At 54.8% G+C, this 22,361-nt stretch overlaps 2 protein-coding genes across 2 annotated transcripts; both read right to left on the reverse strand.

Annotated features, from left to right (window-relative positions):
* Positions 1-1,110: 1,110 nt before the first annotated feature.
* On the reverse strand, positions 1,111-10,648 carry LOC145527716 (uncharacterized). The gene is made up of 3 exons (XM_081545778.1): positions 10,238-10,648; positions 9,526-9,838; positions 1,111-9,268 (listed from the first exon to the last, which is right to left on the reverse strand). Exons 1-3 carry the CDS (start codon positions 10,646-10,648, stop codon positions 8,646-8,648), a joined length of 1,347 nt encoding a protein of 448 aa, XP_081401904.1. The 3' UTR covers positions 1,111-8,645.
* Positions 10,649-16,255: 5,607 nt separating this feature from the next.
* LOC145527692 (uncharacterized) lies at positions 16,256-19,377 on the reverse strand. Its single transcript, XM_081545749.1, has 3 exons — positions 17,872-19,377; positions 17,160-17,472; positions 16,256-16,902 (listed from the first exon to the last, which is right to left on the reverse strand). The coding sequence occupies exons 1-3, from the start codon at positions 18,280-18,282 to the stop codon at positions 16,280-16,282; spliced, it is 1,347 nt and encodes a 448-aa protein (XP_081401875.1). The 5' UTR covers positions 18,283-19,377; the 3' UTR covers positions 16,256-16,279.
* Between the last annotated feature and the right edge of the window lie 2,984 nt (positions 19,378-22,361).

Raw genomic sequence — 22,361 nt, forward strand, 5'->3', positions numbered from 1 at the left:
GGAATGGCTCAAGTCTCCTAAGGTTCTGAAAGCCCACTGTGTGCAGATTCACGGTACACAGAGAGGAAAAGGTGGAGTCCTACCCTGGAGGTGGTCACAGCTCACGGATGAGCCAGGCAGGCAGGCAGGCAGGGCATGAGAACACCTGAGCTGCCTTCATGAGTGAATGGTGTGGGGGCAGAGGAAGAGAAGCCGGTCTGCTCCCTCGTGTGGTGCCCAGGGCAGGTTGTCCCCAGAGGAAACCCTTACGACGGTGAGGACTATCACTGCTGTTTCCCAAGGGGTTCCGTCGGTGCGTGTCTTCCCCGGAGCGGTCAGGCCGTCTCTCAAGTACACTGGCCATGGGCATTGCCTCTCCTTGGAACTTCCCATGTGTTTCTCTTTTTTATGGAACAGTGATTTTCTAGAGTGGTTCTGGGCCACAAGGATGTTGGGTCATTTTCTAGCCTTCTGTCATGAAGAACGCTTTCCTGGGCATGGGGGTGGTTTGTTGTTCCAGCTCCCTTTCTTGGCTTCTTTTGGGAGCTGGTGCAACAAGAGGAGCTCAGCCTCTGCCTTCTGGCTGAGATGTCACCCTTCAAACAGCAATGCCTGCCTGGAGATAATGATGGCAGTTGCCAAAAGGGCTTCGTTTGGCACATGGTATCTTGAAAGGACGTACACCGTCCTTTCAGCTATCAAAGGCTAGTTCAAATGACATAAAAATGAGAACTCTCCAATGGAGTCTTACAGTAGGTGGAGAGTCCGAAAAACACTCCTTCAGTCATTTCACTGAGAGTCATTGATTGGGGACACCAAGAATATAGGAAGGAATGCAGAAAGAAAAGATGAAATTGTGTTCAGGATCGGGGGGAGGGATGAACAGGGCGTGCTTGCCTTGAATCCAGGCTTTGTTGGGGGGTGGGGCATAAAGATCGAACGGGTCTGAAACTACAAAGTGGTGATGGTAACACAGTATCACCAGAGTTACACAACAGTGATCCCAGATTGCAACAATGATGAAAAAGTTTACTAATCCCAACTTAAAAAACAAAAATACAGGAAACCATACAAAAAATAAAACATCACCAGAAAGGTGGAAACAAACCAAATGCAAAGCAGTTCAGGGGAAAGGAACTCCATGTCCCCTGGGGGCAGACCGAGTTGCCGGCATCCACGGTGAGCAGACAGGGATGGAGGCTGCAGAGCCGACCGCTCCCCTGGACGTGGTGTTTCCGGCAAGGGCTCTGGGTCTCTGTCCAGAGCGGGGGCTCTTTCTCCCTGCAGGGCTGGGTGAGTGATCGTGGGCATCTGGGTGTTGCGCGGGAGCCAGGGCAGGCTCTCCCTGCCGAGGCGGTGACTCCTCCTCTGCCTCGGGTTCTCTTGCCAAAGCCCGAGCAGGTAGAGGTGCACGTGGAGGTGGAGGTTCTCGCTGAGGGGGTGGGACATCAGTGCCTGGGGCTGGGGGTCCTGCAGGCACGGAGATCCGATCTGCCCGGTGTGCTGGCCAGTACCCAGCTGGCCTGGTGTCTCTGCGAGGGCAAGTCTCGCTTCTCCATCTGCCCTCGGTGGATCCCTGGGTCCTGCACCTGGAGCCACCACCTCTTTAGGGACAGGTCTGGGAAGTGGAGCCTGGTTCCAGTTGGAGGCCAGTGCTAGAGTTGGGGGAGAAGCAAAGTTTGCCCACAGGCCAGCCTTGGCATGTGCGTACCCCGGGACAGAAACCTTCCAAGAGGTTCCCAAAGAATACCCAGCGTCAGATGTCTTTTGGGACTGAAGTGTGCAAGATGGGGGGCGGGGGGTGTGAGGCCAGCGCTTGCTGCAGGCCCAGCAGCAGCTTTCGGGGACTCGTCCCTGTGTAGCTCAGCACCCCTCCCCACACACTCCCGTGCACCAGCCCCAGCGTCCTCACCTCTGTGCTCTGGCGTGCTGGGCTCCAGGTCCTCCTGGTGCCTCAGAGGCCGGGGTTCTCTGGACTCTGGGTCGGAGCCGGGTGTGCTGAGCTCCGTGGCAGCCTCAGACTGGGCCGCCGGCTGTATCCTGGGCGGTGTCTCGGCAGCAGGCCTTCCCCACCTCCGCGTCTCCCCCGGTGGGGCTGATGCCTCCGTGGGCACGCTGACCTGGAGCCTGCACTGGGCCTCACGGGCGGGCGGGTGGTGCTCCGACCCCTCCCTCTGGGAGCTGGATGGGGTGTCCCCGTCCTCGGCCTCATCACGTGGGAAGCTCTGCAACGACAGTGACCGTCAGCCAGCCATGCTGGGAGTTTTCCGAGCTGGGCCTGGCCAGTGGAGCCGCTGCTTCTGCCTGCTCGAACTTCTCTTCCCAGAAGGGTCAGAGACGTGTGTCTGCTCAGATCCCCACCCGGGAGGAAAGAGACCCATCTGAGGGTGTGAGGTCAGCCTGGGTGGCCGGCGCTGCCCACACTCTCCCCATCCCGCCCAGCCTGCTCTCCCCTGGGGTGTGGACACAACTTGTCCACAGGCTTCTGACCCCACATCCGCCTGGGCTTCCTTGAGGGGGACACAGCCCGAGAAACCCGCATCCCCACACACAGGCAAAGGACCCGGTGTTTCCGGGTGGCATGGGAGAGGTGGCCTGGCCCGGCCTGGGGCTCCCCGTGTTACCTTTCTGTTTCTCCGGGCAAAGGGCCAGAGGCCTCTCGGGGGTGTCCTGAGCCAACGTCGACAGGGTGCCCACGCACACTGCCTGTGAGCTCTCCTGAGGCCCCGGCCTCTGGACAGGGGCAAACAGCAGAACATCTTGGCAGCAAGTGATCTGGCTGGGGGCTCCTCTCCGCTCTGGAGGCCTGGATACACGGATTGCGGGTTCTGTTGGGTTCTGTTGCCGGCAGGTGACATCATTTCCTGGGGTTCGTGCTGAGGTCCCTTCCCCAAAACTTCCCAAGGGAATCTCTGGGTTTCTGACTGCTCGATCACCCCCCTTAGGCCATGTGCAGGCACAGTGACACCCACACGGCCCAGCCCACAGCCCTGGGGAGGCCTGGGTTCAGCCAGGGCCTGAGCTCCGAGGACCATGCTGCTCTCAGACCAGGCTCCTTCTTCTCATAAGTGGTGTGGCCCTTGACAACCATATGCCCCTCAGGGTTTCCCCAGTCTCTCCATCTGCAGAGTGGGGGTCATTCTCCCATCTGCTTCCTAGGCCTGTCGGCCTACGAGCAGCTCCATGCCTTTCCACCTGGGGCCGATATCACGTGGAGCTCGTGCGCTGAGACTTCAGAAAGAAAGATTCCATCCAGGGCTGACACAGCACAGAATGGGGCAGAACGAGGCCTGGATGCGCCGTGGTACCCAGGAAAAGGCACTCCCCCTCCTGACTGTTTTGAGACCCCGCATCCAAGTTGGAGGACCGAAAGGAAGACTCGAAGGTCTCCCTCTCTTATAGAAAAGAGTAGCCAACTTTCTAGTCCTCTGTTTCCATTGAGATTCTGTTGAAGTGTCCCAGCTCGGCTTCTGCGGGTGGCTGAGCTTCTACTGGCTCCCTGCGTTCTTGTCTTTTCCTCTCCAAACCTTCCGTCCTTTTCCCCCTTCTGGGGTGGAAGGGCGCTGTCATTGCTTCTACCTTCGAGACAGATTGAGGAAAAGTCTGGACCATCGACTCCTTTCCTCTCTTTGGTTCCGTGTCTCTCTCTGGCTGTGTCCCTCTCTTTTCCTTTCTCAATTCCGTCTGTGTCTTCCTCTTTCTCTCTCGTGTGTGGATGGATGGACGGATGCTAGGGATGCACATGTATATGATTAGATGAGGGTTATGTTTTAGGGATAGGTTAGAGGGAGAGAAAGGCTTTAGGTCAGAGTTGGTCATGGGGGAAGGGTCAAGGGTGGTGGTGGTGTTTCTTGGAATCTGAGTGCTGTGCATTCTTCGTCTCTTTCCATATGAACCCCTTCTCAGATACACCACTTGCAAGGAGTCTCTCGTGTTCCGTTTCCTATCTTTTGCATTTGTGAATGCTTAGCTTCTCTGTTGTGAAGAGGTTCCATTGGATGGAAACCCAGTGGTGTACTTCGTTTACCTCTTTCTCTTACTTGAAGAGACCCATTTCGACCTCCGCCCAGCAAATGGCAAGGAGACTCTGATGTTAAGGAGCCTTTGACCTACGCTTCTTTCTAGCTATCTCATGACATCAGTCTTTAGGGTGAGGTTTTTCCCCGATATTGAGGTGGTATGAGATCAAAACCAATAGCGTTCTTCAGATGTAGCTGTCTGGTTTTCCCATGGACATTGATTGAAGAGGCTTTCCTGTTCCCATTTGGATATTCTCCCCGTCTGTGTCAGAGATGAGTTGACCATGGATGCTGGGGTTTGTTTCTGGACCCTCAACTTTATTCCATCGATCTGGATCTGTGTGTGTTGTTGTATTCCCAATAGCATACTGTCCTGCTGCTGCTGCTGCTGCGGCTAAGTCACTTCAGTCGTGTCTGACTCTGCATGACCCCATGGCCTGCAGCCTACCAGGCTCCTCCGTCCAGGACATTTTCCAGGCAAGAGTACTGGAGTGGGTCGCCATTGCCTTCTCCGATACTCTCCTGAGGATCCTAGTTTGGTCGTCTAATTTCCTTTCACACAACCTTGGATGTCCGTATCGGGGCTTTTTCGTCGGATTGTATTGACAATGTAGGCTCCTTTCTGTTTCCGTACCCCCTTTGCAATTCTTTGTTCGGTGCGAAAATGCATTGGCATTTTGGGAGGAATAGCATGGAAGCTGTGGATTGCCATGTGGGGCTGTGACATGATTTTCCCAATAGGAATTCTTTCAAGCCCTGAGCACAGCTTCTCTTTCCAGTGATTGGTGTGGGCTTGATCTTCCTCCTTCCATCTCTCGCCGTTTTGTGAGAACAGGTCCATCCTTCCCTTCTGGGGTAGATGGACTCGTGGGTATCACTTCAGTGAATGGCATTGGCAGTGGGGGTGATAATTCCCTTCTCATTGGAAGACTTTGCTGTGAGTATTAGAAATGCAAGTGACTTCTCTTCCCCTTCCTCCCTGTCCATGTCTCAGAGCCACCGGGAAACAGAGGCCTCATCCACGGTCACACAGGCCTGAGGGGGTGCAACTAGACTGTTGTTTCTTCAGGCCCTCAGTGCTGGACATCATCCGGGATACTCTGTGTGTGTCTTCCTCCGTCTGCTGTCCCTTCAGACCTTTCCCTAGTTTTCACAGGCTTGTTGTGTTGGCGTTCTTTGTCTGTTTGGAGACACATCCTTGATAAGCTTTGTGTTTCCACTCATTCGTCTCGCGATGTATGACCTGTCTTTTGCTTTTGTCATGAGGTCTTTCCCACAGTAGATATCTTTGATTTTGCAAAGTCCACTGTATTCTCTGGGTTTTTTTTGTGGACTGCCTTTTAGTTTTGTGTGTGAAGACTCAAAGCACGTGTCCGGTTTCTGCTCATTGTTCTTCTAGATTTGTGACAAGTTTTCATGGAAAGTTTGTCTAGGGATAACTGGAAGTGAACTCGGTGTAAGGTGTCAAGTCTCCATCTCCATTCATGTCATCCCCTGCAGTTTCCAATTCCCTGTTCCTGAGTGGTTTTGGAGACCTTGTGGGAAGGTTGGTTGCATTGGAGTTTGCATTTCCACCTTGATTCGATTCACACTGTTCTGCCCTCAGGGACACTGTCAAGGGGGAGTGAGGAGCAGCCTGCACTTCCAGCAGTGACCACACGGTGGGGCGAGTGCTGCTCTCCCCTCTGGGAGCCCCAGGCCACAGGCATCCCAGTGAGGAGCCAGCTCTGTGCTCAGCTGAAAGGAGTTAGTTAGTCTCTCAGGAGCCTCTGAGCCCTTGCCTTTGGATCACCCAGGGTGGGCATTTACTGGGACAGAAAAAATTGCCCTGAATTCCATGGACGGAAGAGCCTGGCTGTGTAGAGTTCGTGAGTTGCCGTGAATCAGACACAACTGAGGACACAAAAATTCAATAGATTAAAACACTTTTTGGGGGTGGGGGGGAGTGAAAGAGGGTGATGTGGGTTTTTTTGTCTTATATAACAGCCAAGGGAAATCTAGTTTAAACCTAAATTCACATAGATGGGAAAGGTATATCTCTCCGTCACCCTATTTAAAAAAAAAAAACCTACTAAACTTTTCTGAAAGTTTATTTAGTAGCTTCCTTGAGCAGTTTACTGTGGAGCATTTTTTTTTTTTTTCTGTGACATTGGCCTCATTAAAAAGTACGGTTTGCCTTTACTGGATAATTTTGTTCATTGGTTTCTTAGGGAACCTTGGTAATATTTGAGTTTCCTGGGGAGTATGGTCACATGACCTGGCCCTGGCCAATCGGTGCGTTCCACCTCCCTGGCCACTGTGATTGGCTCCGGGCTGGGGCAGTGCCCAATCGGGGCCCAGGGCCGGGCCTCCCGTTGGAAGCCAGGGGAAGACGAGCTCTCGTCCTGCTGGGGTAGGGGAAGGGGTGGGGCCGGGGCAGGTCAGGCTCCAGCAGTGGGAGGGGCTTGAGGTCCGCCTGCGGCAGTTGGTGACGTTCCTGCTCCCCTCAGGGCAGAGCCGCCGGCCTGAGAATGAGGGCGCTGCTGAGCCCAGGGGCTGGGATGGCCCGTTGCTGCTGTGGTCCCAGAGCTCCACCCGAGACCTGAGGGAAGCCGTCTGCCCGTGAGTCCTCTCCCACTTGTCTGTCAGCTTGTTTGAAGCATGCTGGGTTTTCTGCCCAGCTGGCTAAGGGGAGTCCCTGGAAATGCAAGGGTGTGGGTTTTGGCAGACTTCAGGGAAGACATGCCAGATGAGCCTGGGAGACTCCAGGTTAATCTGGATTCAGGAGATATCTCTTCGGGCCAGCTAGTAATTGTAGGATAAGCCTAATGAGCCTTCAGAGGATGAAGAGAGTAACGTGCCAAGGTAGCAATCGATGTCCTCATTCGAGAGGATGAAGCTGGTGCTCAGAGAAGGGGGGAACTTGGCCACAGCAAGGAGGTGTGCACCCAGACAGGACCCCCCAGATCCGGCCATTGGAGCTCAGGGAGGCCACTGGTGTGGCTTGTCCCTGTGGCAGGGGCCGAGGCAGGCAGCCCACCCTGATTCCTGCGGGGGCCTGACTTGGGAAGTGCCATCTGGTAGCTTTGAGACTCACCAAACCAAATTGCACTGGAGAGAGGAGGGACACCTTCCTTCATCCACCCCCCACCCCCGCCGGATTCCCACATACCCTGACCCCTTTCTCTTGATTTCGGAGCCATTTCCAGAGTCCCGCTCATATGACCTCATTCGAAGTGCACTGTGGACGAGCTGCCATCTGCAGCTGCTACCACAGCAGCCAAGGGCTTTAGCTCCCGACTACCTCCCTTCCTTTGGAACTTGGGGGCCCTCTACTCCCCACTTGCACACCACAGACCTTTGCTGAGGATTGTGGGGACCCTCACTCAGTTTGCAGCACGTTGTAGCCATCCCTGTCCTCCCTTGAAACTCAGCTTGTGAGCTCCTTTGGAGCAGCGTGGCCCACCTGGCTGCAACGGAAGACACAGCTGACAGTGAAACAACAGCTTAGATCTGAGAGCCGGAAAGCTCTGTCAAAAGGGACCTCCCTCTTCACACCGTAGAGGCTGTAGGAGCCGCCAGGCTTTCGGAACCAGTGCTGGGGCCAAAATGACTCCACAGCTGTTTTCCTTCCTGGGGAGGGTTCTGGCTCGAGCGGGAATGGCTCAAGTCTCCTAAGGTTCTGAAAGCCCACTGTGTGCAGATTCACGGTACACAGAGAGGAAAAGGTGGAGTCCTACCCTGGAGGTGGTCACAGCTCACGGATGAGCCAGGCAGGCAGGCAGGCAGGGCATGAGAACACCTGAGCTGCCTTCATGAGTGAATGGTGTGGGGGCAGAGGAAGAGAAGCCGGTCTGCTCCCTCGTGTGGTGCCCAGGGCAGGTTGTCCCCAGAGGAAACCCTTACGATGGTGAGGACTATCAGTGCTGTTTCCCAAGGGGTTCCGTCGGTGCGTGTCTTCCCCGGAGCGGTCAGGCCGTCTCTCAAGTACACTGGCCATGGGCATTGCCTCTCCTTGGAACTTCCCATGTGTTTCTCTTTTTTATGGAACAGTGATTTTCTAGAGTGGTTCTGGGCCACAAGGATGTTGGGTCATTTTCTAGCCTTCTGTCATGAAGAACGCTTTCCTGGGCATGGGGGTGGTTTGTTGTTCCAGCTCCCTTTCTTGGCTTCTTTTGGGAGCTGGTGCAACAAGAGGAGCTCAGCCTCTGCCTTCTGGCTGAGATGTCACCCTTCAAAGAGCAATGCCTGCCTGGAGATAATGATGGCAGTTGCCAAAAGGGCTTCGTTTGGCACATGGTATCTTGAAAGGACGTACACCGTCCTTTCAGCTATCAAAGGCTAGTTCAAATGACATAAAAATGAGAACTCTCCAATGGAGTCTTACAGTAGGTGGAGAGTCCGAAAAACACTCCTTCAGTCATTTCACTGAGAGTCATTGATTGGGGACACCAAGAATATAGGAAGGAATGCAGAAAGAAAAGATGAAATTGTGTTCAGGATCGGGGGGAGGGATGAACAGGGCGTGCTTGCCTTGAATCCAGGCTTTGTTGGGGGGTGGGGCATAAAGATCGAACGGGTCTGAAACTACAAAGTGGTGATGGTAACACAGTATCACCAGAGTTACACAACAGTGATCCCAGATTGCAACAATGATGAAAAAGTTTACTAATCCCAACTTAACCAACAAAAATACAGGAAACCATACAAAAAATAAAACATCACCAGAAAGGTGGAAAGAAACCAAATGCAAAGCAGTTCAGGGGAAAGGAACTCCATGTCCCCTGGGGGCAGACCGAGTTGCCGGCATCCACGGTGAGCAGACAGGGATGGAGGCTGCAGAGCCGACCGCTCCCCTGGACGTGGTGTTTCCGGCAAGGGCTCTGGGTCTCTGTCCAGAGCGGGGGCTCTTTCTCCCTGCAGGGCTGGGTGAGTGATCGTGGGCATCTGGGTGTTGCTCGGGAGCCAGGGCAGGCTCTCCCTGCCGAGGCGGTGACTCCTCCTCTGCCTCGGGTTCTCTTGCCAAAGCCCGAGCAGGTAGAGGTGCACGTGGAGGTGGAGGTTCTCGCTGAGGGGGTGGGACATCAGTGCCTGGGGCTGGGGGTCCTGCAGGCACGGAGATCCGATCTGCCCGGTGTGCTGGCCAGTACCCAGCTGGCCTGGTGTCTCTGCGAGGGCAAGTCTCGCTTCTCCATCTGCCCTCGGTGGATCCCTGGGTCCTGCACCTGGAGCCACCACCTCTTTAGGGACAGGTCTGGGAAGTGGAGCCTGGTTCCAGTTGGAGGCCAGTGCTAGAGTTGGGGGAGAAGCAAAGTTTGCCCACAGGCCAGCCTTGGCATGTGCGTACCCCGGGACAGAAACCTTCCAAGAGGTTCCCAAAGAATACCCAGCGTCAGATGTCTTTTGGGACTGAAGTGTGCAAGATGGGGGGCGGGGGGTGTGAGGCCAGCGCTTGCTGCAGGCCCAGCAGCAGCTTTCGGGGACTCGTCCCTGTGTAGCTCAGCACCCCTCCCCACACACTCCCGTGCACCAGCCCCAGCGTCCTCACCTCTGTGCTCTGGCGTGCTGGGCTCCAGGTCCTCCTGGTGCCTCAGAGGCCGGGGTTCTCTGGACTCTGGGTCGGAGCCGGGTGTGCTGAGCTCCGTGGCAGCCTCAGACTGGGCCGCCGGCTGTATCCTGGGCGGTGTCTCGGCAGCAGGCCTTCCCCACCTCCGCGTCTCCCCCGGTGGGGCTGATGCCTCCGTGGGCACGCTGACCTGGAGCCTGCACTGGGCCTCACGGGCGGGCGGGTGGTGCTCCGACCCCTCCCTCTGGGAGCTGGATGGGGTGTCCCCGTCCTCGGCCTCATCACGTGGGAAGCTCTGCAACGACAGTGACCGTCAGCCAGCCATGCTGGGAGTTTTCCGAGCTGGGCCTGGCCAGTGGAGCCGCTGCTTCTGCCTGCTCGAACTTCTCTTCCCAGAAGGGTCAGAGACGTGTGTCTGCTCAGATCCCCACCCGGGAGGAAAGAGACCCATCTGAGGGTGTGAGGTCAGCCTGGGTGGCCGGCGCTGCCCACACTCTCCCCATCCCGCCCAGCCTGCTCTCCCCTGGGGTGTGGACACAACTTGTCCACAGGCTTCTGACCCCACATCCGCCTGGGCTTCCTTGAGGGGGACACAGCCCGAGAAACCCGCATCCCCACACACAGGCAAAGGACCCGGTGTTTCCGGGTGGCATGGGAGAGGTGGCCTGGCCCGGCCTGGGGCTCCCCGTGTTACCTTTCTGTTTCTCCGGGCAAAGGGCCAGAGGCCTCTCGGGGGTGTCCTGAGCCAACGTCGACAGGGTGCCCACGCACACTGCCTGTGAGCTCTCCTGAGGCCCCGGCCTCTGGGCAGGGGCAAACAGCAGAACATCTTGGCAGCAAGTGATCTGGCTGGGGGCTCCTCTCCGCTCTGGAGGCCTGGATACCCGGATTGCGGGTTCTGTTGGGTTCTGTTGCCGGCAGGTGACATCATTTCCTGGGGTTCGTGCTGAGGTCCCTTCCCCAAAACTTCCCAAGGGAATCTCTGGGTTTCTGACTGCTCGATCACCCCCCTTAGGCCATGTGCAGGCACAGTGACACCCACACGGCCCAGCCCACAGCCCTGGGGAGGCCTGGGTTCAGCCAGGGCCTGAGCTCCGAGGACCATGCTGCTCTCAGACCAGGCTCCTTCTTCTCATAAGTGGTGTGGCCCTTGACAACCATATGCCCCTCAGGGTTTCCCCAGTCTCTCCATCTGCAGAGTGGGGGTCATTCTCCCATCTGCTTCCTAGGCCTGTCGGCCTACGAGCAGCTCCATGCCTTTCCACCTGGGGCCGATATCACGTGGAGCTCGTGCGCTGAGACTTCAGAAAGAAAGATTCCATCCAGGGCTGACACAGCACAGAATGGGGCAGAACGAGGCCTGGATGCGCCGTGGTACCCAGGAAAAGGCACTCCCCCTCCTGACTGTTTTGAGACCCCGCATCCAAGTTGGAGGACCGAAAGGAAGACTCGAAGGTCTCCCTCTCTTATAGAAAAGAGTAGCCAACTTTCTGGTCCTCTGTTTCCATTGAGATTCTGTTGAAGTGTCCCAGCTCGGCTTCTGCGGGTGGCTGAGCTTCTACTGGCTCCCTGCGTTCTTGTCTTTTCCTCTCCAAACCTTCCGTCCTTTTCCCCCTTCTGGGGTGGAAGGGCGCTGTCATTGCTTCTACCTTCGAGACAGATTGAGGAAAAGTCTGGACCATCGACTCCTTTCCTCTCTTTGGTTCCGTGTCTCTCTCTGGCTGTGTCCCTCTCTTTTCCTTTCTCAATTCCGTCTGTGTCTTCCTCTTTCTCTCTCGTGTGTGGATGGATGGATGGATGCTAGGGATGCACATGTATATGATTAGATGAGGGTTATGTTTTAGGGATAGGTTAGAGGGAGAGAAAGGCTTTAGGTCAGAGTTGGTCATGGGGGAAGGGTCAAGGGTGGTGGTGGTGTTTCTTGGAATCTGAGTGCTGTGCATTCTTCGTCTCTTTCCATATGAACCCCTTCTCAGATACACCACTTGCAAGGAGTCTCTCGTGTTCCGTTTCCTATCTTTTGCATTTGTGAATGCTTAGCTTCTCTGTTGTGAAGAGGTTCCATTGGATGGAAACCCAGTGGTGTACTTCGTTTACCTCTTTCCCTTACTTGAAGAGACCCATTTCGACCTCCGCCCAGCAAATGGCAAGGAGACTCTGATGTTAAGGAGCCTTTGACCTACGCTTCTTTCTAGCTATCTCATGACATCAGTCTTTAGGGTGAGGTTTTTCCCCGATATTGAGGTGGTATGAGATCAAAACCAATAGCGTTCTTCAGATGTAGCTGTCTGGTTTTCCCATGGACATTGATTGAAGAGGCTTTCCTGTTCCCATTTGGATATTCTCCCCGTCTGTGTCAGAGATGAGTTGACCATGGATGCTGGGGTTTGTTTCTGGACCCTCAACTTTATTCCATCGATCTGGATCTGTGTGTGTTGTTGTATTCCCAATAGCATACTGTCCTGCTGCTGCTGCTGCTGCGGCTAAGTCACTTCAGTCGTGTCTGACTCTGCATGACCCCATGGCCTGCAGCCTACCAGGCTCCTCCGTCCAGGACATTTTCCAGGCAAGAGTACTGGAGTGGGTCGCCATTGCCTTCTCCGATACTCTCCTGAGGATCCTAGTTTGGTCGTCTAATTTCCTTTCACACAACCTTGGATGTCCGTATCGGGGCTTTTTCGTCGGATTGTATTGACAATGTAGGCTCCTTTCTGTTTCCGTACCCCCTTTGCAATTCTTTGTTCGGTGCGAAAATGCATTGGCATTTTGGGAGGAATAGCATGGAAGCTGTGGATTGCCATGTGGGGCTGTGACATGATTTTCCCAATAGGAATTCTTTCAAGCCCTGAGCACAGCTTCTCTTTCCAGTGATTGGTGTGGGCTTGATCTTCCTCCTTCCATCTCTCGCCGTTTTGTGAGAACAGGTCCATCCTTCCCTTCTGGGGTAGATGGACTCGTGGGTATCACTTCAGTGAATGGCATTGGCAGTGGGGGTGATAATTCCCTTCTCATTGGAAGACTTTGCTGTGAGTATTAGAAATGCAAGTGACTTCTCTTCCCCTTCCTCCCTGTCCATGTCTCAGAGCCACCGGGAAACAGAGGCCTCATCCACGGTCACACAGGCCTGAGGGGGTGCAACTAGACTGTTGTTTCTTCAGGCCCTCAGTGCTGGACATCATCCGGGATACTCTGTGTGTGTCTTCCTCCGTCTGGTGTCCCTTCAGACCTTTCCCTAGTTTTCACAGGCTTGTTGTGTTGGCGTTCTTTGTCTGTTTGGAGACACATCCTTGATAAGCTTTGTGTTTCCACTCATTCGTCTCGCGATGTATGACCTGTCTTTTGCTTTTGTCATGAGGTCTTTCCCACAGTAGATATCTTTGATTTTGCAAAGTCCACTGTATTCTCTGGGTTTTTTTTGTGGACTGCCTTTTAGTTTTGTGTGTGAAGACTCAAAGCACGTGTCCGGTTTCTGCTCATTGTTCTTCTAGATTTGTGACAAGTTTTCATGGAAAGTTTGTCTAGGGATAACTGGAAGTGAACTCGGTGTAAGGTGTCAAGTCTCCATCTCCATTCATGTCATCCCCTGCAGTTTCCAATTCCCTGTTCCTGAGTGGTTTTGGAGACCTTGTGGGAAGGTTGGTTGCATTGGAGTTTGCATTTCCACCTTGATTCGATTCACACTGTTCTGCCCTCAGGGACACTGTCAAGGGGGAGTGAGGAGCAGCCTGCACTTCCAGCAGTGACCACACGGTGGGGCGAGTGCTGCTCTCCCCTCTGGGAGCCCCAGGCCACAGGCATCCCAGTGAGGAGCCAGCTCTGTGCTCAGCTGAAAGGAGTTAGTTAGTCTCTCAGGAGCCTCTGAGCCCTTGCCTTTGGATCACCCAGGGTGGGCATTTACTGGGACAGAAAAAATTGCCCTGAATTCCATGGACGGAAGAGCCTGGCTGTGTAGAGTTCGTGAGTTGCCGTGAATCAGACACAACTGAGGACACAAAAATTCAATAGATTAAAACACTTTTTGGGGGTGGGGGGGAGTGAAAGAGGGTGATGTGGGTTTTTTTGTCTTATATAACAGCCAAGGGAAATCTAGTTTAAACCTAAATTCACATAGATGGGAAAGGTATATCTCTCCGTCACCCTATTTAAAAAAAAAAAACCTACTAAACTTTTCTGAAAGTTTATTTAGTAGCTTCCTTGAGCAGTTTACTGTGGAGCATTTTTTTTTTTTTTCTGTGACATTGGCCTCATTAAAAAGTACGGTTTGCCTTTACTGGATAATTTTGTTCATTGGTTTCTTAGGGAACCTTGGTAATATTTGAGTTTCCTGGGGAGTATGGTCACATGACCTGGCCCTGGCCAATCGGTGCGTTCCACCTCCCTGGCCACTGTGATTGGCTCCGGGCTGGGGCAGTGCCCAATCGGGGCCCAGGGCCGGGCCTCCCGTTGGAAGCCAGGGGAAGACGAGCTCTCGTCCTGCTGGGGTAGGGGAAGGGGTGGGGCCGGGGCAGGTCAGGCTCCAGCAGTGGGAGGGGCTTGAGGTCCGCCTGCGGCAGTTGGTGACGTTCCTGCTCCCCTCAGGGCAGAGCCGCCGGCCTGAGAATGAGGGCGCTGCTGAGCCCAGGGGCTGGGATGGCCCGTTGCTGCTGTGGTCCCAGAGCTCCACCCGAGACCTGAGGGAAGCCGTCTGCCCGTGAGTCCTCTCCCACTTGTCTGTCAGCTTGTTTGAAGCATGCTGGGTTTTCTGCCCAGCTGGCTAAGGGGAGTCCCTGGAAATGCAAGGGTGTGGGTTTTGGCAGACTTCAGGGAAGACATGCCAGATGAGCCTGGGAGACTCCAGGTTAATCTGGATTCAGGAGATATCTCTTCGGGCCAGCTAGTAATTGTAGGATAAGCCTAATGAGCCTTCAGAGGATGAAGAGAGTAACGTGCCAAGGTAGCAATCGATGTCCTCATTCGAGAGGATGAAGCTGGTGCTCAGAGAAGGGGGGAACTTGGCCACAGCAAGGAGGTGTGCACCCAGACAGGACCCCCCAGATCCGGCCATTGGAGCTCAGGGAGGCCACTGGTGTGGCTTGTCCCTGTGGCAGGGGCCGAGGCAGGCAGCCCACCCTGATTCCTGCGGGGGCCTGACTTGGGAAGTGCCATCTGGTAGCTTTGAGACTCACCAAACCAAATTGCACTGGAGAGAGGAGGGACACCTTCCTTCATCCACCCCCCACCCCCGCCGGATTCCCACATACCCTGACCCCTTTCTCTTGATTTCGGAGCCATTTCCAGAGTCCCGCTCATATGACCTCATTCGAAGTGCACTGTGGACGAGCTGCCATCTGCAGCTGCTACCACAGCAGCCAAGGGCTTTAGCTCCCGACTACCTCCCTTCCTTTGGAACTTGGGGGCCCTCTACTCCCCACTTGCACACCACAGACCTTTGCTGAGGATTGTGGGGACCCTCACTCAGTTTGCAGCACGTTGTAGCCATCCCTGTCCTCCCTTGAAACTCAGCTTGTGAGCTCCTTTGGAGCAGCGTGGCCCACCTGGCTGCAACGGAAGACACAGCTGACAGTGAAACAACAGCTTAGATCTGAGAGCCGGAAAGCTCTGTCAAAAGGGACCTCCCTCTTCACACCGTAGAGGCTGTAGGAGCCGCCAGGCTTTCGGAACCAGTGCTGGGGCCAAAATGACTCCACAGCTGTTTTCCTTCCTGGGGAGGGTTCTGGCTCGAGCGGGAATGGCTCAAGTCTCCTAAGGTTCTGAAAGCCCACTGTGTGCAGATTCACGGTACACAGAGAGGAAAAGGTGGAGTCCTACCCTGGAGGTGGTCACAGCTCACGGATGAGCCAGGCAGGCAGGCAGGCAGGGCATGAGAACACCTGAGCTGCCTTCATGAGTGAATGGTGTGGGGGCAGAGGAAGAGAAGCCGGTCTGCTCCCTCGTGTGGTGCCCAGGGCAGGTTGTCCCCAGAGGAAACCCTTACGACGGTGAGGACTATCACTGCTGTTTCCCAAGGGGTTCCGTCGGTGCGTGTCTTCCCCGGAGCGGTCAGGCCGTCTCTCAAGTACACTGGCCATGGGCATTGCCTCTCCTTGGAACTTCCCATGTGTTTCTCTTTTTTATGGAACAGTGATTTTCTAGAGTGGTTCTGGGCCACAAGGATGTTGGGTCATTTTCTAGCCTTCTGTCATGAAGAACGCTTTCCTGGGCATGGGGGTGGTTTGTTGTTCCAGCTCCCTTTCTTGGCTTCTTTTGGGAGCTGGTGCAACAAGAGGAGCTCAGCCTCTGCCTTCTGGCTGAGATGTCACCCTTCAAACAGCAATGCCTGCCTGGAGATAATGATGGCAGTTGCCAAAAGGGCTTCGTTTGGCACATGGTATCTTGAAAGGACGTACACCGTCCTTTCAGCTATCAAAGGCTAGTTCAAATGACATAAAAATGAGAACTCTCCAATGGAGTCTTACAGTAGGGGGAGAGTCCGAAAAACACTCCTTCAGTCATTTCACTGAGAGTCATTGATTGGGGACACCAAGAATATAGGAAGGAATGCAGAAAGAAAAGATGAAATTGTGTTCAGGATCGGGGGGAGGGATGAACAGGGCGTGCTTGCCTTGAATCCAGGCTTTGTTGGGGGGTGGGGCATAAAGATCGAACGGGTCTGAAACTACAAAGTGGTGATGGTAACACAGTATCACCAGAGTTACACAACAGTGATCCCAGATTGCAACAATGATGAAAAAGTTTACTAATCCCAACTTAAAAAACAAAAATACAGGAAACCATACAAAAAATAAAACATCACCAGAAAGGTGGAAAGAAACCAAATGCAAAGCAGTTCAGGGGAAAGGAACTCCATGTCCCCTGGGGGCAGACCGAGTTGCCGGCATCCACGGTGAGCAGACAGGGATGGAGGCTGCAGAGCCGACCGCTCCCCTGGACGTGGTGTTTCCGGCAAGGGCTCTGGGTCTCTGTCCAGAGCGGGGGCTCTTTCTCCCTGCAGGGCTGGGTGAGTGATCGTGGGCATCTGGGTGTTGCGCGGGAGCCAGGGCAGGCTCTCCCTGCCGAGGCGGTGACTCCTCCTCTGCCTCGGGTTCTCTTGCCAAAGCCCGAGCAGGTAGAGGTGCACGTGGAGGTGGAGGTTCTCGCTGAGGGGGTGGGACATCAGTGCCTGGGGCTGGGGGTCCTGCAGGCACGGAGATCCGATCTGCCCGGTGTGCTGGCCAGTACCCAGCTGGCCTGGTGTCTCTGCGAGGGCAAGTCTCGGTTCTCCATCTGCCCTCGGTGGATCCCTGGGTCCTGCACCTGGAGCCACCACCTCTTTAGGGACAGGTGTGGGAAGTGGAGCCTGGTTCCAGTTGGAGGCCAGTGCTAGAGTTGGGGGAGAAGCAAAGTTTGCCCACAGGCCAGCCTTGGCATGTGCGTACCCCGGGACAGAAACCTTCCAAGAGGTTCCCAAAGAATACCCAGCGTCAGATGTCTTTTGGGACTGAAGTGTGCAAGATGGGGGGCGGGGGGTGTGAGGCCAGCGCTTGCTGCAGGCCCAGCAGCAGCTTTCGGGGACTCGTCCCTGTGTAGCTCAGCACCCCTCCCCACACACTCCCGTGCACCAGCCCCAGCGTCCTCACCTCTGTGCTCTGGCGTGCTGGGCTCCAGGTCCTCCTGGTGCCTCAGAGGCCGGGGTTCTCTGGACTCTGGGTCGGAGCCGGGTGTGCTGAGCTCCGTGGCAGCCTCAGACTGGGCCGCCGGCTGTATCCTGGGCGGTGTCTCGGCAGCAGGCCTTCCCCACCTCCGCGTCTCCCCCGGTGGGGCTGATGCCTCCGTGGGCACGCTGACCTGGAGCCTGCACTGGGCCTCACGGGCGGGCGGGTGGTGCTCCGACCCCTCCCTCTGGGAGCTGGATGGGGTGTCCCCGTCCTCGGCCTCATCACGTGGGAAGCTCTGCAACGACAGTGACCGTCAGCCAGCCATGCTGGGAGTTTTCCGAGCTGGGCCTGGCCAGTGGAGCCGCTGCTTCTGCCTGCTCGAACTTCTCTTCCCAGAAGGGTCAGAGACGTGTGTCTGCTCAGATCCCCACCCGGGAGGAAAGAGACCCATCTGAGGGTGTGAGGTCAGCCTGGGTGGCCGGCGCTGCCCACACTCTCCCCATCCCGCCCAGCCTGCTCTCCCCTGGGGGGTGGACACAACTTGTCCACAGGCTTCTGACCCCACATCCGCCTGGGCTTCCTTGAGGGGGACACAGCCCGAGAAACCCGCATCCCCACACACAGGCAAAGGACCCGGTGTTTCCGGGTGGCATGGGAGAGGTGGCCTGGCCCGGCCTGGGGCTCCCCGTGTTACCTTTCTGTTTCTCCGGGCAAAGGGCCAGAGGCCTCTCGGGGGTGTCCTGAGCCAACGTCGACAGGGTGCCCACGCACACTGCCTGTGAGCTCTCCTGAGGCCCCGGCCTCTGGGCAGGGGCAAACAGCAGAACATCTTGGCAGCAAGTGATCTGGCTGGGGGCTCCTCTCCGCTCTGGAGGCCTGGATACCCGGATTGCGGGTTCTGTTGGGTTCTGTTGCCGGCAGGTGACATCATTTCCTGGGGTTCGTGCTGAGGTCCCTTCCCCAAAACTTCCCAAGGGAATCTCTGGGTTTCTGACTGCTCGATCACCCCCCTTAGGCCATGTGCAGGCACAGTGACACCCACACGGCCCAGCCCACAGCCCTGGGGAGGCCTGGGTTCAGCCAGGGCCTGAGCTCCGAGGACCATGCTGCTCTCAGACCAGGCTCCTTCTTCTCATAAGTGGTGTGGCCCTTGACAACCATATGCCCCTCAGGGTTTCCCCAGTCTCTCCATCTGCAGAGTGGGGGTCATTCTCCCATCTGCTTCCTAGGCCTGTCGGCCTACGAGCAGCTCCATGCCTTTCCACCTGGGGCCGATATCACGTGGAGCTCGTGCGCTGAGACTTCAGAAAGAAAGATTCCATCCAGGGCTGACACAGCACAGAATGGGGCAGAACGAGGCCTGGATGCGCCGTGGTACCCAGGAAAAGGCACTCCCCCTCCTGACTGTTTTGAGACCCCGCATCCAAGTTGGAGGACCGAAAGGAAGACTCGAAGGTCTCCCTCTCTTATAGAAAAGAGTAGCCAACTTTCTGGTCCTCTGTTTCCATTGAGATTCTGTTGAAGTGTCCCAGCTCGGCTTCTGCGGGTGGCTGAGCTTCTACTGGCTCCCTGCGTTCTTGTCTTTTCCTCTCCAAACCTTCCGTCCTTTTCCCCCTTCTGGGGTGGAAGGGCGCTGTCATTGCTTCTACCTTCGAGACAGATTGAGGAAAAGTCTGGACCATCGACTCCTTTCCTCTCTTTGGTTCCGTGTCTCTCTCTGGCTGTGTCCCTCTCTTTTCCTTTCTCAATTCCGTCTGTGTCTTCCTCTTTCTCTCTCGTGTGTGGATGGATGGACGGATGCTAGGGATGCACATGTATATGATTAGATGAGGGTTATGTTTTAGGGATAGGTTAGAGGGAGAGAAAGGCTTTAGGTCAGAGTTGGTCATGGGGGAAGGGTCAAGGGTGGTGGTGGTGTTTCTTGGAATCTGAGTGCTGTGCATTCTTCGTCTCTTTCCATATGAACCCCTTCTCAGATACACCACTTGCAAGGAGTCTCTCGTGTTCCGTATCCTATCTTTTGCATTTGTGAATGCTTAGCTTCTCTGTTGTGAAGAGGTTCCATTGGATGGAAACCCAGTGGTGTACTTCGTTTACCTCTTTCCCTTACTTGAAGAGACCCATTTCGACCTCCGCCCAGCAAATGGCAAGGAGACTCTGATGTTAAGGAGCCTTTGACCTACGCTTCTTTCTAGCTATCTCATGACATCAGTCTTTAGGGTGAGGTTTTTCCCCGATATTGAGGTGGTATGAGATCAAAACCAATAGCGTTCTTCAGATGTAGCTGTCTGGTTTTCCCATGGACATTGATTGAAGAGGCTTTCCTGTTCCCATTTGGATATTCTCCCCGTCTGTGTCAGAGATGAGTTGACCATGGATGCTGGGGTTTGTTTCTGGACCCTCAACTTTATTCCATCGATCTGGATCTGTGTGTGTTGTTGTATTCCCAATAGCATACTGTCCTGCTGCTGCTGCTGCTGCGGCTAAGTCACTTCAGTCGTGTCTGACTCTGCATGACCCCATGGCCTGCAGCCTACCAGGCTCCTCCGTCCAGGACATTTTCCAGGCAAGAGTACTGGAGTGGGTCGCCATTGCCTTCTCCGATACTCTCCTGAGGATCCTAGTTTGGTCGTCTAATTTCCTTTCACACAACCTTGGATGTCCGTATCGGGGCTTTTTCGTCGGATTGTATTGACAATGTAGGCTTCTTTCTGTTTCCGTACCCCCTTTGCAATTCTTTGTTCGGTGCGAAAATGCATTGGCATTTTGGGAGGAATAGCATGGAAGCTGTGGATTGCCATGTGGGGCTGTGACATGATTTTCCCAATAGGAATTCTTTCAAGCCCTGAGCACAGCTTCTCTTTCCAGTGATTGGTGTGGGCTTGATCTTCCTCCTTCCATCTCTCGCCGTTTTGTGAGAACAGGTCCATCCTTCCCTTCTGGGGTAGATGGACTCGTGGGTATCACTTCAGTGAATGGCATTGGCAGTGGGGGTGATAATTCCCTTCTCATTGGAAGACTTTGCTGTGAGTATTAGAAATGCAAGTGACTTCTCTTCCCCTTCCTCCCTGTCCATGTCTCAGAGCCACCGGGAAACAGAGGCCTCATCCACGGTCACACAGGCCTGAGGGGGTGCAACTAGACTGTTGTTTCTTCAGGCCCTCAGTGCTGGACATCATCCGGGATACTCTGTGTGTGTCTTCCTCCGTCTGGTGTCCCTTCAGACCTTTCCCTAGTTTTCACAGGCTTGTTGTGTTGGCGTTCTTTGTCTGTTTGGAGACACATCCTTGATAAGCTTTGTGTTTCCACTCATTCGTCTCGCGATGTATGACCTGTCTTTTGCTTTTGTCATGAGGTCTTTCCCACAGTAGATATCTTTGATTTTGCAAAGTCCACTGTATTTTCTGGGGTTTTTTTGTGGACTGCCTTTTAGTTTTGTGTGTGAAGACTCAAAGCACGTGTCCGGTTTCTGCTCATTGTTCTTCTAGATTTGTGACAAGTTTTCATGGAAAGTTTGTCTAGGGATAACTGGAAGTGAACTCGGTGTAAGGTGTCAAGTCTCCATCTCCATTCATGTCATCCCCTGCAGTTTCCAATTCCCTGTTCCTGAGTGGTTTTGGAGACCTTGTGGGAAGGTTGGTTGCATTGGAGTTTGCATTTCCACCTTGATTCGATTCACACTGTTCTGCCCTCAGGGACACTGTCAAGGGGGAGTGAGGAGCAGCCTGCACTTCCAGCAGTGACCACACGGTGGGGCGAGTGCTGCTCTCCCCTCTGGGAGCCCCAGGCCACAGGCATCCCAGTGAGGAGCCAGCTCTGTGCTCAGCTGAAAGGAGTTAGTTAGTCTCTCAGGAGCCTCTGAGCCCTTGCCTTTGGATCACCCAGGGTGGGCATTTACTGGGACAGAAAAAATTGCCCTGAATTCCATGGACGGAAGAGCCTGGCTGTGTAGAGTTCGTGAGTTGCCGTGAATCAGACACAACTGAGGACACAAAAATTCAATAGATTAAAACACTTTTTGGGGGTGGGGGGGAGTGAAAGAGGGTGATGTGGGTTTTTTTGTCTTATATAACAGCCAAGGGAAATCTAGTTTAAACCTAAATTCACATAGATGGGAAAGGTATATCTCTCCGTCACCCTATTTAAAAAAAAAAAACCTACTAAACTTTTCTGAAAGTTTATTTAGTAGCTTCCTTGAGCAGTTTACTGTGGAGCATTTTTTTTTTTTTTCTGTGACATTGGCCTCATTAAAAAGTACGGTTTGCCTTTACTGGATAATTTTGTTCATTGGTTTCTTAGGGAACCTTGGTAATATTTGAGTTTCCTGGGGAGTATGGTCACATGACCTGGCCCTGGCCAATCGGTGCGTTCCACCTCCCTGGCCACTGTGATTGGCTCCGGGCTGGGGCAGTGCCCAATCGGGGCCCAGGGCCGGGCCTCCCGTTGGAAGCCAGGGGAAGACGAGCTCTCGTCCTGCTGGGGTAGGGGAAGGGGTGGGGCCGGGGCAGGTCAGGCTCCAGCAGTGGGAGGGGCTTGAGGTCCGCCTGCGGCAGTTGGTGACGTTCCTGCTCCCCTCAGGGCAGAGCCGCCGGCCTGAGAATGAGGGCGCTGCTGAGCCCAGGGGCTGGGATGGCCCGTTGCTGCTGTGGTCCCAGAGCTCCACCCGAGACCTGAGGGAAGCCGTCTGCCCGTGAGTCCTCTCCCACTTGTCTGTCAGCTTGTTTGAAGCATGCTGGGTTTTCTGCCCAGCTGGCTAAGGGGAGTCCCTGGAAATGCAAGGGTGTGGGTTTTGGCAGACTTCAGGGAAGACATGCCAGATGAGCCTGGGAGACTCCAGGTTAATCTGGATTCAGGAGATATCTCTTCGGGCCAGCTAGTAATTGTAGGATAAGCCTAATGAGCCTTCAGAGGATGAAGAGAGTAACGTGCCAAGGTAGCAATCGATGTCCTCATTCGAGAGGATGAAGCTGGTGCTCAGAGAAGGGGGGAACTTGGCCACAGCAAGGAGGTGTGCACCCAGACAGGACCCCCCAGATCCGGCCATTGGAGCTCAGGGAGGCCACTGGTGTGGCTTGTCCCTGTGGCAGGGGCCGAGGCAGGCAGCCCACCCTGATTCCTGCGGGGGCCTGACTTGGGAAGTGCCATCTGGTAGCTTTGAGACTCACCAAACCAAATTGCACTGGA

The sequence above is a fragment of the Giraffa tippelskirchi genome, chromosome 11 (genome assembly GCF_054371585.1).
Source record: "Giraffa tippelskirchi isolate mGirTip1 chromosome 11, T2T-mGirTip1v1.2.pri, whole genome shotgun sequence".
Classification (NCBI taxonomy): domain Eukaryota; kingdom Metazoa; phylum Chordata; class Mammalia; order Artiodactyla; family Giraffidae; genus Giraffa; species Giraffa tippelskirchi.

Coding starts and splice junctions, on each gene's coding strand:
- LOC145527692 (XM_081545749.1), bottom strand. CDS start 18,282: ATGGTCCTCGGAGCTCAGGCCCTGGCTGAACCCAGGCCTCCCCAGGGC. Junction 17,473..17,871: donor TTGCCCGGAGAAACAGAAAG/GTAACACGGGGA, acceptor CTGTCGTTGCAG/AGCTTCCCACGTGATGAGGC. Junction 16,903..17,159: donor CAGCACGCCAGAGCACAGAG/GTGAGGACGCTG, acceptor CCCCAACTCTAG/CACTGGCCTCCAACTGGAAC.
- LOC145527716 (XM_081545778.1), bottom strand. CDS start 10,648: ATGGTCCTCGGAGCTCAGGCCCTGGCTGAACCCAGGCCTCCCCAGGGC. Junction 9,839..10,237: donor TTGCCCGGAGAAACAGAAAG/GTAACACGGGGA, acceptor CTGTCGTTGCAG/AGCTTCCCACGTGATGAGGC. Junction 9,269..9,525: donor CAGCACGCCAGAGCACAGAG/GTGAGGACGCTG, acceptor CCCCAACTCTAG/CACTGGCCTCCAACTGGAAC.